The sequence below is a fragment of the Siniperca chuatsi genome, linkage group LG2 (genome assembly GCF_020085105.1).
Source record: "Siniperca chuatsi isolate FFG_IHB_CAS linkage group LG2, ASM2008510v1, whole genome shotgun sequence".
Lineage (NCBI taxonomy): Eukaryota > Metazoa > Chordata > Actinopteri > Centrarchiformes > Sinipercidae > Siniperca > Siniperca chuatsi.
In genome coordinates, this window is record NC_058043.1 from 6,042,880 (window position 1) to 6,057,432 (window position 14,553).

A 14,553-nucleotide genomic window follows, 5' to 3' on the forward strand; every position below is an offset into this window, starting at 1 on the left:
GAATTATTTACAAGTTTAAATTTGTAACGTAAAATGTTATATGAAGCAGTTTGGCAAGTTAAATCAAACATACAAAAACTGCTTTTAAACACCTGAACTGAACAATTTTTGTTGTTGTTGTGTTGCAGCCATTTTGGCATCGGTTTGTTGACACTTGTAGTTCTTTTCACCATGTGGGAGATATTGTGGTTTTCAGAAATTCTTCAAATGCTGGCCTGATATGGTTAATTTACTAATGTTAGTTAGTATATTAACGCTAATATGAAATTTAGCATTAGCTCTGGCGTGTTCACTCATATGGTGGCAAAATAGCTACAAAGCCGCCATCTATTTAAATAAAATCCCATATTAACACTAATACAATTGATTCAGCTAATTAAAGGACATATACACTGTTTGCATCTGGTATTACTTTTTAATGAACAATAAACATGATGAAAAAGCTAATTTAGGCTATTTGTGACTAAGGCTAGCAGTGGGGGTAACCATTTTGTAATAATAATGCCTGAACACTCCCAAGTCAGAATAACAGGAGGTTTTTGACCACAGCATTAATATGATGTAAAGTTAGCATAATGTTTGCAGGTCAGCATGCTACATCATATGCAAATATTCACACTAGCTTGTTAACCCACTAACACTAGCTTACTAACGCTTAAGTTACCATGTTGATTTAATATAGCAAATATATCATGCTAACAGGAATTCAATAATTAATTAAGTAACTATCCTGTGTGAAAAATTGGGGGCGCCATAGGTTAACAGGTTAACGTTAATGTAATGAGTGAATACATTTAACCGAGTAATTTTATTAATTTGTTTTTCCTTCCCTTGAGCAACGTCTACCTCCGCCCACTATGCTTGTGTGTGCGCATGCGCTAGCACGTGTTGACGGTTGACGGTTTGGTGCGCACTCGTGAGCGCGCGGTTCGTAACATTTTCAGGCTGTGGCGGAGGTAAGCAGAGCGGAGTTTAATTAAAGTTTTTTGATTATATTATTCACAATATTAACGCATTCTAACATTGAAATTTTGTTATATGTGACTATGTTACATCTGTTCTTGTTCTGTGTTGGTTTTGTTGAGGTTTGACGCCGCTAATTGCGGTTTTAAACCGATTTTGTTTGTGAGCAAACGAGGAGCTAGCTTAAATCTCTGCAGGGGTTATTGGTGTTAGCGTTAATTGTTTCCTTGTTTACTTTCCTGTCAGGGTGGTGGAGTATACCACACACATAGCTGATGACTTCTCTAAAAAGGTAAGAAGGTGTTTGAATTAATGTCATTGCATGTGTTTCGATGCGTGTCCAACTGTAACGTAATTTAGTTTCTGAAAGTGGCAACGTTAGTATGATAGAGTCTGAGTCGCATCTTTTTATTGCTGCCAGTCAGGCTACACAGTTTAAGCCGTTATCGTCGTTATCATTTGTTATTTTTATCTGTTATGTTGCGTTGGTAAACTTGCTGATAACATTACAGTCAGTAAATCTAAACACACCATTTTTTATTTATTGGTTTAAAGACAAAGTTATTCAAAAGTAGTTGAAAACAATCAACTGTTCATTAATAAATACATCAAGTCTGAAGCTAAAATGTGATGTTCACCTTAAAATACAACAACTCTGACAAAATGACTGACAGAGCAGGGTTAAAAGGACAATGGATAACTGAATAAAAACTCTAGATCATCGTTTAATGTTGAATGAAAAACTGCAAGGTTCTAAGAGACATATTTTTTATTGACAATATAGTTACATTAAATGAAAATTTCTTCTTATCTTTTAGAGAACTCTATATAAGAAGTAAATTATGTTTTTGTACAATTTAATTTCATTTTCCAAATATTTATTGATCCAGATCATATACACTTCACAACAGACAAACAAAACACCTTAACAATGACCACCACATCAAACTCACAAGAAATAAACAGCATATAAACAAAAAATAATTCCCAAACACCCAAAATAGACAAGCTCAACTACACTGTCTTGATATCTTGTTAGCATACTGGATGTACATAAAATTTAAATGACTGTAAATCCAACATAAATCTTCATATTCAGTTAATCTTTCTCAAGAACACCCTTCAACCCTCAACTAATTGAAACTTAAACATCTGGAAGGCACAAAAAGTTTGACTATATGACACAAGTAAAATGCTTGAGTGGAAAGATGGTACAGTTCTGCTGGAACACTGTTATAGAGACCTATATTGGCAGTATCTTTAGTGGGAGTTTATACCAAGTGTAAATGTATGGAAACAGCCTGTCAGTAAAAGTGTGCGTGAAGGTGTGTATGTGTGTGTCAGTATCAGGATCAGAGAATGACAGCTTTCCTTTGTCAAAGTCCAGTTGAACTCTGATCCTCTGGAGCTTCTTCTTTACTCGAAGAACAGTTAGTGGAGCTGTTAGGGACCATGCTCCGTATATTCCATTGTAATATGCAATAGCCAGTAATCCAGAAATGATGTCACACTTCCTCTGAACAGACCCTGCTAACACACCTATTTTCCAACCATTATTGTCTCCAACCTCAACGTCCCAACTGTGAGTCCCTGAGTCAAAGCCCTCTGAGCCCAGGACACAGTGGTGGTTATCAAACCTCTCTGGGTTTTCAGGAAGCTTCTCTCTCTGTCCAAGCACCACACTGGTCAGATCTTCAGACAGGATGAGCCCTGGGTTGGCAGTGTTTGGATCCAGAATCACAGGAGTGTAGGAGACCATCTCCTTCATCTTGATCCAGATGTTAAAGGTCAGGTTGCCCAGGTGTTGGGCCACATCTATCAGAGCTCCTGAGACCGGCGCTGGATCATCCAGCAGTAGGCGCTGCTGTACTCTTTCCACTGCAGCCTTGTAGTTCTGCAGGAATGAGACGTCTTCAGCTCTCAGCTGCTCCTCTGTGGCTCTGATTGTGTCTGAAAGAGCTGCTATCTCACTGTTCAGAGCCTCAATCTTCTCCTTCATCATCTGACTCTTCTGCTCCTCTTCCTCCCTCAGAGCAGCGATCCTGGCCTCCTCTTCCTCTTGTAGAAACTGGTGAAGCTTCTTAAACTGCTCCTTAATCTGCCTCTCTGTGTTTCGGGCCTGGACCTTAATGTGTTCTGCTGTTTGATCACAGTTTCCTTTAACTTGTTCAAAGAGTTTCCGTTGCTCTTGTAAAATCATCAGGGTTTTCTGGAGCTCCTCTTCGTGGCTGCATGACAGGACAACAGGATCTCTAAATAAGTAATTTTGGTAGACAGGACAGGAGAGATCCTCCTCTGACCAGGCAGCCATTTTCTCTGTAGAAGAAGTTGAAAACACACCAGTCAGCTCAGTCAGTCAGATGTGGCGCAGAAGATATTCCAGTAGTCCCACCTGTATCTGCCGTCTTTCAGTGGAAGTTGTCGGTTTAGTCTGGGGGTGAAACTTATCTGTTTCTGTGTTTTTATCTGTGAGAGTAAGAATAACAGACTTTGTTTCCTGGTCTGTTTCAGGTGAATTGGTGGGTGGGGTTTTGTCAGACCAACACTTTCATTTCAAAGTGGCTGTGTTGGTGGAGGTGTGCAGGTGGCACATGATGCAACATGTATGAAGTTAAATTTCAGCTGTTGATCAGACAGTGGCAGAGGCTGTAGAAACGATTCTTGTGCAGGATGAGTTGTGTTAAGGTAAACTAGAAACAGGTACATCAACATGTCTAAAAATAGCTATATTTTTATCAAGAAATCATTAAGAATATACAATATATTTGGTTTTGCATGTGGGCTGCAACTCCTTCTCCTTGTTGTGCTTTATATTGTTTGGGGAAATTTTGTTATATGTGACTATGTTACATCTCTTCTTGTTCTGTGTTGGTTTTGTTGAGGTTTGACGCCGCTAACTGCGGTTTTCAACCGATTTTGTTTGTGAGCAAAGAGTAGCTAGCTTAAATCTCTGCAGGGGTTATTGGTGTTAGCGTTTATTGTTTCCTTGTTTACTTTCCTGTAAGGTAGGCGGAGTATACCACACACTTAGCTGATGACTTCTCTAATTTGTAAAAAGGTAAGAAGGTGTTTTAATTATTTGTCATTGCATGTGTTTTGATGCATGTCCAACTGTAACGTAATTTAGTTTCTGAAAGTGGCAACGTTACTATGATAGAGTCTGAGTTGCATCTTTTTATTGCTGCCAGTCAGGCTACACAGTTTAAGCCGTTATTGTCGTTATCATTTGTTATTTTTATCTGTTATGTTGCGTTGGTAAACTTGCTGATAACATTACAGTCAGTAAATCTAAACACACCATTTTTTATTTACTGGTTTAAAGACAAAGTTATTCAAAAGTAGTTGAAAACAATCAACTGTTCAATAATAAATACATCAAGTCTGAAGCTAAAATGTGATGTTCACCTTAAAATACAACAACTCTGACAAAATGACTGACAGAGCAGGGTTAAAAGGACAATGGATAACTGAATAAAAACTCTAGATCATCGTTTAATGTTGAATGAAAAACTGCAAGGTTCTAAGAGACATATTTTTTATTGACAATATAGTTACATTAAATGAAAATTTCTTATCTTTTAGAGAATTCTATGTAAGAAGTAAATTATGTTTTTGTACAATTTAATTTCATTTTCCAAATATTTATTGATCCAGATCATATACACTTCACAACAGACAAACAAAACACCTTAACAATGACCACCACATCAAACTCACAAGAAATAAACAGCATATAAACAAAACAGAAAATCCCAAACACCCAAAATAGACAAGCTCAGCTACACTGTCTTGATATCTTGTTAGCATACTGGATGTACATAAAATATAAATGACTGTAAATCCAACATAAATCTTCATATTCAGTTCATCTTTCTCAAGAACACCCTTCAACCCTCAACTAATTGAAACTTAAACATCTGGAAGGCACAAAAAGTTTGACTATATGACACAAGTAAAATGCTTGAGTGGAAAGATGGTACAATTCTGCTGGAACACTGTTATAGAGACCTATATTGGCAGTATCTTTAGTGGGAGTTTATACCAAGTGTAAATGTATGGAAACAGCCTGTCAGTAAAAGTGTGCGTGAAGGTGTGTATGTGTGTGTCAGTATCAGGATCAGAGAATGACAGCTTTCCTTTGTCAAAGTCCAGTTGAACTCTGATCCTCTGGAGCTTCTTCTTTACTCGAAGAACAGTTAGTGGAGCTGTTAGGGACCATGCTCCGTATATTCCATTGTAATATGCAATAGCCAGTAATCCAGAAATGATGTCACACTTCCTCTGAACAGACCCTGCTAACACACCTATTTTCCAACCATTATTGTCTCCAACCTCAACGTCCCAGCTGTGAGTCCCTGAGTCAAAGCCCTCTGAGCCCAGGACACAGTGGTGGTTATCAAACCTCTCTGGGTTTTCAGGAAGCTTCTCTCTCTGTCCAAGCACCACACTGGTCAGATCTTCAGACAGCATGAGCCCTGGGTTGGCAGTGTTTGGATCCAGAATCACAGGAGTGTAGGAGACCATCTCCTTCATCTTGATCCAGATGTTGAAGGTCAGGTTGCCCAGGTGTTGGGCCACATCTATCAGAGCTCCTGAGACCAGCACTGGATCATCCAGCAGGAGGCGCCGCTGGACTCTTTCCACTGCAGCCTTGTAGTTCTGCAGGAATGAGACGTCTTCAGCTCTCAGCTGCTCCTCTGTGGCTCTGATTGTGTCTGAAAGAGCTGCTATCTCACTGTTCAGAGCCTCAGTCTTCTCCTTCATCATCTGACTCTTCTGCTCCTCTTCCTCCCTCAGAGCAGCGATCCTGGCCTCCTCTTCCTCTTGTAGAAACTGGTGAAGCTTCTTAAACTGCTCCTTAATCTGCCTCTCTGTGTTTCGGGCCTGGACCTTAATGTGTTCTGCTATTTGATCACAGTTTCCTTTAACTTGTTCAAAGAGTTTCCGTTGCTCTTGTAAAATCGTCAGGGTTTTCTGGAGCTCCTCTTCGTGGCTGCATGACAGGACAACAGGATCTCTAAATAAGTAATTTTGGTAGACAGGACAGGAGAGAGCCTCCTCTGACCGGGCAGCCATTTTCTCTCTAGAAGAAGTTGAAAACACACCAGTCAGCTCAGTCAGTCAGATGTGGCGCAGAAGATATTCCAGTAGTCCCACCTGTATCTGCCGTCTTTCAGTGGAAGTTGTCGGTTTAGTCTGGGGGTGAAACTTATCTGTTTCTGTGTTTTTATCTGTGAGAGTAAGAATAACAGACTTTGTTTCCTGGTCTGTTTCAGGTGAATTGGTGGGTGGGGTTTTGTCAGACCAACACTTTCATTTCAAAGTGGCTGTGTTGGTGGAGGTGTGCAGGTGGCACATGATGCAACATGTATGAAGTTAAATTTCAGCTGTTGATCAGACAGTGGCAGAGGCTGTAGTAAAGATTCTTGTGCAGGATGAGTTGTGTTAAGGTAAACTAGAAACAGGTACATCAACATGTCTTTGACTCCACATAACGTCATATTTTACATATTTTGCATTTCATGACACCAGCTGTATTTGACTGGTATGATGTCAGTTTTAGAGAGCTGTGCCTTCTTCCGCATGTGACACCGGTACCACTGTAGTAATAACGCATTCTGCTTGATAAACTTTATGACACAAATATTAACACAGGCCTTTCTTTCTGTCTAATATACTGAAAAGAAAACAGTTTTATATCGCCACATATCGGATAACATATATGCCGATATGTCTGAGATTGGACAATATCGGTTGATAATTTGGTCAGGCTCTACTTTTTAGACCAGTTTGATCCCTCTTAAGCAGAACACAAGATTAACAATTTGGTCCAACCATAGCGTAATTTTCCCAAATAGGTTTTTCCATATTTCAGACAAAGCCACAACAAATTTAACTTAATTTAATATGTAATATGTTGTGTAATATGTTGGGGGAATATACCCTGGGGTCTATAAGAGTGCATGGCATACTTTTAGGTAGTAATGCAATGTGCGGCACAAATTACACAAAAACAAATCTAATGAAAATAAATTTATTTTGTTGTAGAAACAGCAAAATGCATTTCTAGGTAATACAGTTAGCATAGACAGCCTGTAAATGTACAGTTCATCACACATAGGTTAAAGCACTATCTGCTCTGTTTCACAAAAAATGTGAGATACCTATCAATTACATAAATACAAAATATATTAATGAAATAATTAAAGACAGTGAATTTCAAAATGTGAAGAACTCAAATATGACTCAACCTCAACCCGTCTGTTCTCACTGACTAAACTCGACCTCAGATTACCGACTTCCTATGACAATTATATATAGTATGCTGTATTTGAACACTAAACTAAAGCGGGTCAAATTGGACAAAAAAAACAACTGAATTGGGGAAACCTTTTACTTTTTGAATACCTTCTTCACCATCCCATCCCCAATAACAGCCCTTTTTATTGATTGCAGAAATTGGGGTTAGAATCTACATTTCATGCTTATCTGTGTAGTCTCATCTAATTCATGTCCTCCATGAAGCCTGTTGTGCAGCATTATTTGCTGTATGTACTATTTTAATCTTGTCTGGCGATTCAGTGAATAATGACAAAAGTCAGAGCACTGCAATTTTACATGAAGATTACATTATTTTGTTATTATAATTTCAATTATGTTTTTTTTTATTGCTCAAATACACAATTTAAATGGATTTTGTGGCAATTATGGGCCAAGCTAGTAGTTTAAGAAGCTGTTATTATTTGTTAACAGACTATCGATTGTTAACACGTTGAATAATCAATTAAGGAAGACCCTTGAAATTTGCATTCCTAAATAGTCATGTAATTTGTGTAGTAATCACCATCATCATCCTTTGTGAAGATATTTGCTCACAAACTGGACATTCACGTGTTTGCTTCTCCGACCACCATCTTTGCAGACAGTCTTTACAGAAACTCTGGCAACATGACAGAACAACAAGATCTTTAAAGATGTCATAGCAGACAGAACAGGAGAGGTCTTTTTCTGATCGGTAAGCAATTTTCTGAAAAATCCCAGACATAAAGCACTGAGTCTCTCAGTGTTCATCAGTGCGTCCTCTCAGAAGAAGAATAACGGTCTCTGTTTACTGACTTGTTTGGGTGAGTCAGAGAACGGGTGGAGCTTTGTCAGATCAGGGGTTTGTTTAGTTTCAAAATGTTTCTCTGACATTTTTCACTGGGTGAAGTAGACTAATGGCGGGTCCAGTGGGCCAATCAGCAACCAGGCAGCCACTGTTACTGATTTCAGTAACAAATGAGAAATCCAACAGACAGATGATCAGAGACATATAGAGATACTGACTGATGAACACAGTTTAGCTGTTGTTGTTTCCAATCTGAATACAGAGAATCGTGGGAAATAAACTCTAATAGGAGACATAGCAGACATTGCTGGGTTAAAGAGCCTGAGATAACATTTCATCAGATTAGGCCTCCAAACAGTATTTGTATGATTAAAAGGTTTATCTACACTTACTAGGCGCTTTATTAGGTACACCTGTACAATCTGATGCAAGTCAATACAACAGCTCTGGCATGAATTCTACTTTTACGAAGCTCATAATTTTTTTTTACACTGTTAGAAAGGTGATAATTCTATTAATTTTATTATTGAGGTTGTAGTGCGTGGTGGTGTTGTACTGGAGTGCATTAAATTGAAAGGTGTTTTGAATATTTGGCCCCCCTCATGTATGAGGCATACTGATTATATGATTATAAAATGTACAAAATGTAAAATACACCAATCATAACCCAAGATACAGTTATCCATAAACCCATTACTTTTTACAGCAAAACTAAACTTGATATCTGATGAAAGACTCACAAAAAAATGTACATATAATCTTTTCTCCAGAGATTATTAATATGAACACTGTTTACACTGGTCAAATTGAACTACTATAAATAATACTTAGAGCATAAAACTCAAATGTATTATCATTATTAATATACAATATTTCATATATTATTAGCCTACAACACAGAACATCAACTACAACATTGTTTTGTGTGAGTTGTACCAATGATCAAAAGGCACATTTGTACACAGATGATACACAAGGTTAAACAGTTGCTAAAACCATGAAATGACTACAAAAATATTAACTATATACAAATATTCAGATTATATAAGAAATACAAAAAAATCTCATATTTAAATCTAAAAAATAAAGAAAATAAAGAAACACTAACATCAGAGCTTTGGGATCATTTGTTGTTTAAACACATGGCCACTGAGATCTAGTGCAGACTACCAGACTTGCCTGTCCCAGACAAATTTCTTAGAGACAGAAACCCTCAAGTTGTCACAGACTCGGTGCTCGTGTTTGTCTCGATGGTTCCTCGCAGTTCAGAGACGTGTCTACTTCTTATCGTGTCCCAGACACTACGAGAGTTTTAAAACATGTTTTTCTCGTAGCTTCAGAAGCTGACATTTTCTGTGTCTAGATAGATAAGGTAGATAATATAGATAGACGATAGACAATTATGTACTTTGTGTAGTCACCACCTGAATCATCTTCAAACTAGCCACCTCTATTCATACCTGTTACACTGTTTACAGAGACTTAGATGCAAATATCTTCTGAGACTTAACTGGTAATATCTTCAGTGGCAGTTGATTACAAGTTTGAAAGTATGGAAACATCTTCTCAGTGAAAGTGTGTGTGAAGGTGTGTATGTGTGTGTTGGTATCAGGATCAGAGAATGACAGTTTTCCTCTGTTCCAGTCCAGATGAACTCTGATCCTCTTGAGCTTCTTCTCCAAAATAAGAGTGGTTGATAATTCTGGTAGTGAGCTTACTGAATATTCACCTTTACAGAACTCTAGCCATAATCCAGATATCAACTCTCCCTTCCTCTGGACATAATCTGCTGCCACACCCACTGTCCAGTCTGTACTGTCTCCAACCTCAATATCCCAGCTGTGAGTCCCTGAGTCAAAGCCCTCAGAGCCCAGGACAGAGTGACAGCAGTCAAACCTTTCTAGATCATCAGGAAGCTTCTCTCTCTGTCCACATCTCACACTGGTCAGATCTGCAGACAGGGTGAGGTGTGGATGAGCAGAGTTTGGATCCAGAATCACAGGAGTGTAGGAGACCATCTCATTCATCTTGTTCCAGATGTTGAAGGTCAGGTTGCCCAGGTGTTTGGCCTCGTCTATCAGAGCTCCTGAGACCAGCGCTGGATCATCCAGCAGGGGGCGCTGCTGGATTCTTTCCACTGCAGCCTTGTAGTTCTGCAGGAATTCGATTTTATTTATAATTTTTTTTTTCAGTGAGACGTCTTTAGCTTTCAGCTGCTCCTCTGTGGCTCTGATTGTGTCCGAAAGATCTGCTATCACACTCCTTAGAGCCTCAATCTTCTCCCTCATCATCTGCCTCTTTTGGTCCTCTTCCTCCCTCAGAGCAGTGATCCTGGCCTCCTCTTCCTCTTGTAGAAACCGATGTAGCTCCTTAAACCGCTTTATAATCTCCCTCTCTGTGTTTCTGGCCTGGACCTTAATGTATTCTGCTGTTTGATCACAGTTTGCTTTAATTTTTTTAAAGAGTTTCTGTTTTTTTTGTAAGAACTTCAGGGAGTTCTGGAGCTCCTCTCTGTGATCCGGTGCAGCTTCATCGATGGGTCTGAATCTGTGCTTTTTATGTGTTTTTGAATCTCGACAGACGAGACACACTGGCTGCTGATGGTCCAGACAGAAGAGTTTGAGTCTCTCAGAGTGCAGACTGCAGAGAGCCTCAGACCCTGCTGAAGCTCTCTGATCTCTCTCCAGTAAGAAGGCCTCACACAGGTTCTTTAACACCAGACTAACAGGTGGTTCACTTTGTGAAGATATTTGCTCACAAATTGGACACTCACGTGTTTGCTTCGTTCTCCACCATCTCTGCAAACAGGCTTTACAGAAGCTGTGGCAACATGACAGGACAACAGGATCTTTAAAGATGTCATAGCAGACAGAACAGGAGAGATCCTCCTCTGCTCGGTAAGCCATTTTCTCTCTTAGTGAAGCTGAAAAATCCCAGACATAAAGCACAGTGAGATAGTTCTGGCTCCTTTCCCTCCTCTGAAAGTTCCCTGAAACTTACTTTAACTTTGAGTTGTGGCTCCACTAATGTTGAAATTCAGTTTGTCTGCATCAGGTCCAAGTATCAGTCTTTCAATATCCCAGTTTCTTCCTGTAAGTTTCCTCTTTTCATGTAAGTCCGTTGTTTTAGTGTGAAGGTGAATCTTATTGTCTGTCTCAGTGTTCATCAGTGCGTCCTCTCAGAAGAAGAACAACGGTCTCTGTATACTGACTTGTTTGGGTGAGTCACAGAACGGGTGGAGCTTTGTCAGATCAGGGGTTTGTTTAGTTTCAAAATGTTTCTCTGACATTTTTCACTGGGTGAAGTAGACCAATGGCGGGTCCAGTGGGCCAATCAGCAACCAGGCAACCACTGTTACTGATTTCAGTAACAAATGAGAAATCCAACAGACAGATGATCAGAGACATATAGAGATACTGACTGATGAACACAGTTTAGCTGTTGTTGTTTCCAATCTGAATACAGAGAATCGTGGGAAATAAACTCTAATAGGAGACTTAGCAGACATCCAACAGACAGATGATCAGAGACATATAGACTTACTGGCCACTTTATTAGGTACACCTGTACAATCTAATGCAAGTCAATACAACAGCTCTGGCATGAATTCTACTTTTATGAAGCTCAGACATTTTCAGTTTTTGTTGACACTATTAGAAAGGTGAGAATTCTACTATATGTTTATTATTGAGGTCATAGTGCGTGGTGGTGTTGTACTGGAGTGCATTATATTGAAAGGTGTTTCGAATATTTGGCCCCCCTCATGTATGTAAATGAGGTGGACAAAATGTGAGTGTTTCTATAGTTCCACCAACTCCAAAAGAGTGATCAATTTAAAGAGTTACAATTAAACTTTAATTTATATCATATCAATAATTTAATCTTATCGACGTAATAGTTTGATACCTTTGGTATTTTGATCAAGTTGCTTGTAAAACATAAGGTTTGCCAAATTTAGAAGCCTACAGCTGTTATTTCAATGTGTCAGATACATATTTAATCAACATCTAGGTAGGCCTAAATCAGTATCGGATAGGACTCTGTATCGGCAGATACCCAATATTAAAGGACTTGGACTAGGATCAGGGCCCAAAGAAATCTTGATCAGGACATTCCTACCTAATTTATCTTGTTATATTTCTTGTGATTCCTTTACTTCTTAACTACACACTACTACTACAGTCTTTTGTAATAGTAGAGAGACTCTATAGCTTCTTCATCTAGCTTTTTCCCCATGTTAGCTGCTGCCTCTGTTCTTGAAATGTCCATCTTTGCTTACTGTTTGTATTGTTTGCTTAATTTTTCTTAACTTCTCTTCATTTTAAATGTCAGATCACCCTAAATGCAACACCATGGTGTGTTTTCGAAACAAACTATGCTAAAACTGCATTACCATTTACTGATAATGTAACTTTAACAAAAGGTTTGCTAAATGTTCCCTGTCAAGGAATCATCATCTGCAGCAACTTTCAAGCCCTGTTAAGTAAAATTTATAGTGAACTGAACTGAAACCTATAGCTGCCTGGAATGAAGGAATCATTTTACAAATGTATGTTGTGCTCTAGTAAATTGTTTACAGTCATAAATATGTCATTTGTAGTTAAGGCCCAGTATGTAGGATTTAGTGGCATCTAGTGTTAAAATTGCAGTTTGCAACCCTTTGATTACTGCTCGCCTTACCCTCCGCTTCTAAGCGTGTAGGAGAAACTACGGTGGCCGTGAAAAATGTGAATGGCCCTATCTAGAGCCAGTGTTTGGTTTGTTCGTTCAGGGCTACTGTATAAACATGGTTGTGCAACCTCCTTGGAAGATAGAAATGGCTTATTCTAAGGTAATGAAAACACAACGATTCTTATTTTTAGGTGATTATACACTAATAAAACATACTTATAAGTATTATATTCCATTTCTGCCAATAGCTCCTCCTAAATGTTACATACTGGACCTTTAATTGGCTAAAACATTTCAAATCACTTTGGCCTTCCAAATAAGAAAGTTTGAGCTACAGTATGTGATTTCAGACTGAGGAAATTCAGGGGATTTTACAAAAGGAGTCGTATAATTTCATTCTACAAGTTGTGTAACACATTGTGTTTGATGTGGGGACTTTTTTTTTTACAGAACCACCTGTGTTGAAGAGAAAACCACTTGTTGACTTTTCCATGTTCGGCCGTAATGCTGTTGAGGAAAGTCATTAACATTACTGCTTACAATATGTATGTCAGTATATTGTGGCAACTTGTGAGGCATCAGGCAGTTGAAGTGGTCCTTGTTGGGTTATAAAGCCAATCCGACCTGGGAAGTCCTGGGATTTGACATGAGGTCTCTTGTGGTAACTGCTTTTTCTGACTCTTGCCAGGTTTTTACTTTTTTAGGATTACTTCCACTTTAATAATGTTTAAGTATGTTTCAGGTTTTTATTGTAAAGGAGCTTTTATTTTGAAGAAGTTGCAGACACTTGAGGCACATCAAAGAGTGTTGTCTTTATCTTGTTTTCCTATTTCAGCAGATTTGGCAAATTGTCCTGCACCCAAAAACAAAAGCAATTATCAACTATTGCGTTATGATCCAGCATATATAATTTTTTTGTATCTAACATTCACTGTGTAAGCACAAGGCAACAGTGTCATGACGAAACTCAAAAAGCTATTTTTCTCCGATTGTGCTTTCTGCCTGGGGGTTTGTTGTGTCCCTGAAACGTACTTTCACTTTGAGTCACGAGTCTAGTAAAATTTAAGTTCAGCGTATGGAGCTGCAGGTCGATGTGTCTTTTTGTAATATGGTATTCGCCCGTTACTGTTCTCTCTAAGTTAAAGTTGTGGTTTTCATTTCAGCGTTTGTCTCCTCTCAGTAGTATGTACAGTTTGACACTTGATGTAAACACGTCTTCAGTCGTGTGTTTGCATTTCAGTACTTCTGTCTGCTCCACCTGTGTGTGAATGAATATTTTGAACTTGACTATGGCGATTCATCATGTATACTGTAAATCGTCATCATCAAACACCAAGAAAGTTAATGACTATCGTGCTCATGTTGAACCACACTTTACAAGATGCTTCACAATAAAAGGATAAAATGAAAAGAATGTAAATAAAAGTACACCTCCAATGTAAATAAGAATTACAATTGGGCACAAGTAATAATTCAAAATTAAGCTTTTTACAGATCGCTGTGTAGACAGAAAAAAAAAAAAAAAATCACTAAAACAACCCTAAGGGTTAATGTTTTAATATTGACAATGACGTCTGTGTTTTTTGTGAGTATGCATCGTTTATACATCTGATTAGTTCCCCTGTGGCAACCCTCTTTGGGGGGTATTTTAAGAAATATGTTCTGCTGGAAGAGTCTTACTAAAATGAAAGTAAAATTTGTAATGTAAGGTTTCAGCACAACAATTGAACTTCTACTTCCAACCTCCTGTAGTCCCTGAATGAAACTGGATGTAAAAGCTTTGCTGAAGAGAAGAAATTAAATCCAGGAAA

The 14,553-nt window shown here is 38.4% G+C and overlaps 2 protein-coding genes across 2 annotated transcripts; both read right to left on the reverse strand.

Annotated features, from left to right (window-relative positions):
- Window positions 1-4,526: 4,526 nt before the first annotated feature.
- LOC122887434 (E3 ubiquitin-protein ligase TRIM35-like) lies at window positions 4,527-6,039 on the reverse strand. Its single transcript, XM_044220649.1, has one exon. The coding sequence runs from the start codon at window positions 6,037-6,039 to the stop codon at window positions 4,972-4,974; it is 1,068 nt and encodes a 355-aa protein (XP_044076584.1). The 3' UTR covers window positions 4,527-4,971.
- A 1,951-nt stretch (window positions 6,040-7,990) lies between these two features.
- On the reverse strand, window positions 7,991-11,360 carry LOC122887439 (E3 ubiquitin-protein ligase TRIM39-like). The gene is made up of 2 exons (XM_044220665.1): window positions 11,279-11,360; window positions 7,991-10,994 (listed from the first exon to the last, which is right to left on the reverse strand). The coding sequence occupies exons 1-2, from the start codon at window positions 11,358-11,360 to the stop codon at window positions 9,544-9,546; spliced, it is 1,533 nt and encodes a 510-aa protein (XP_044076600.1). The 3' UTR covers window positions 7,991-9,543.
- Between the last annotated feature and the right edge of the window lie 3,193 nt (window positions 11,361-14,553).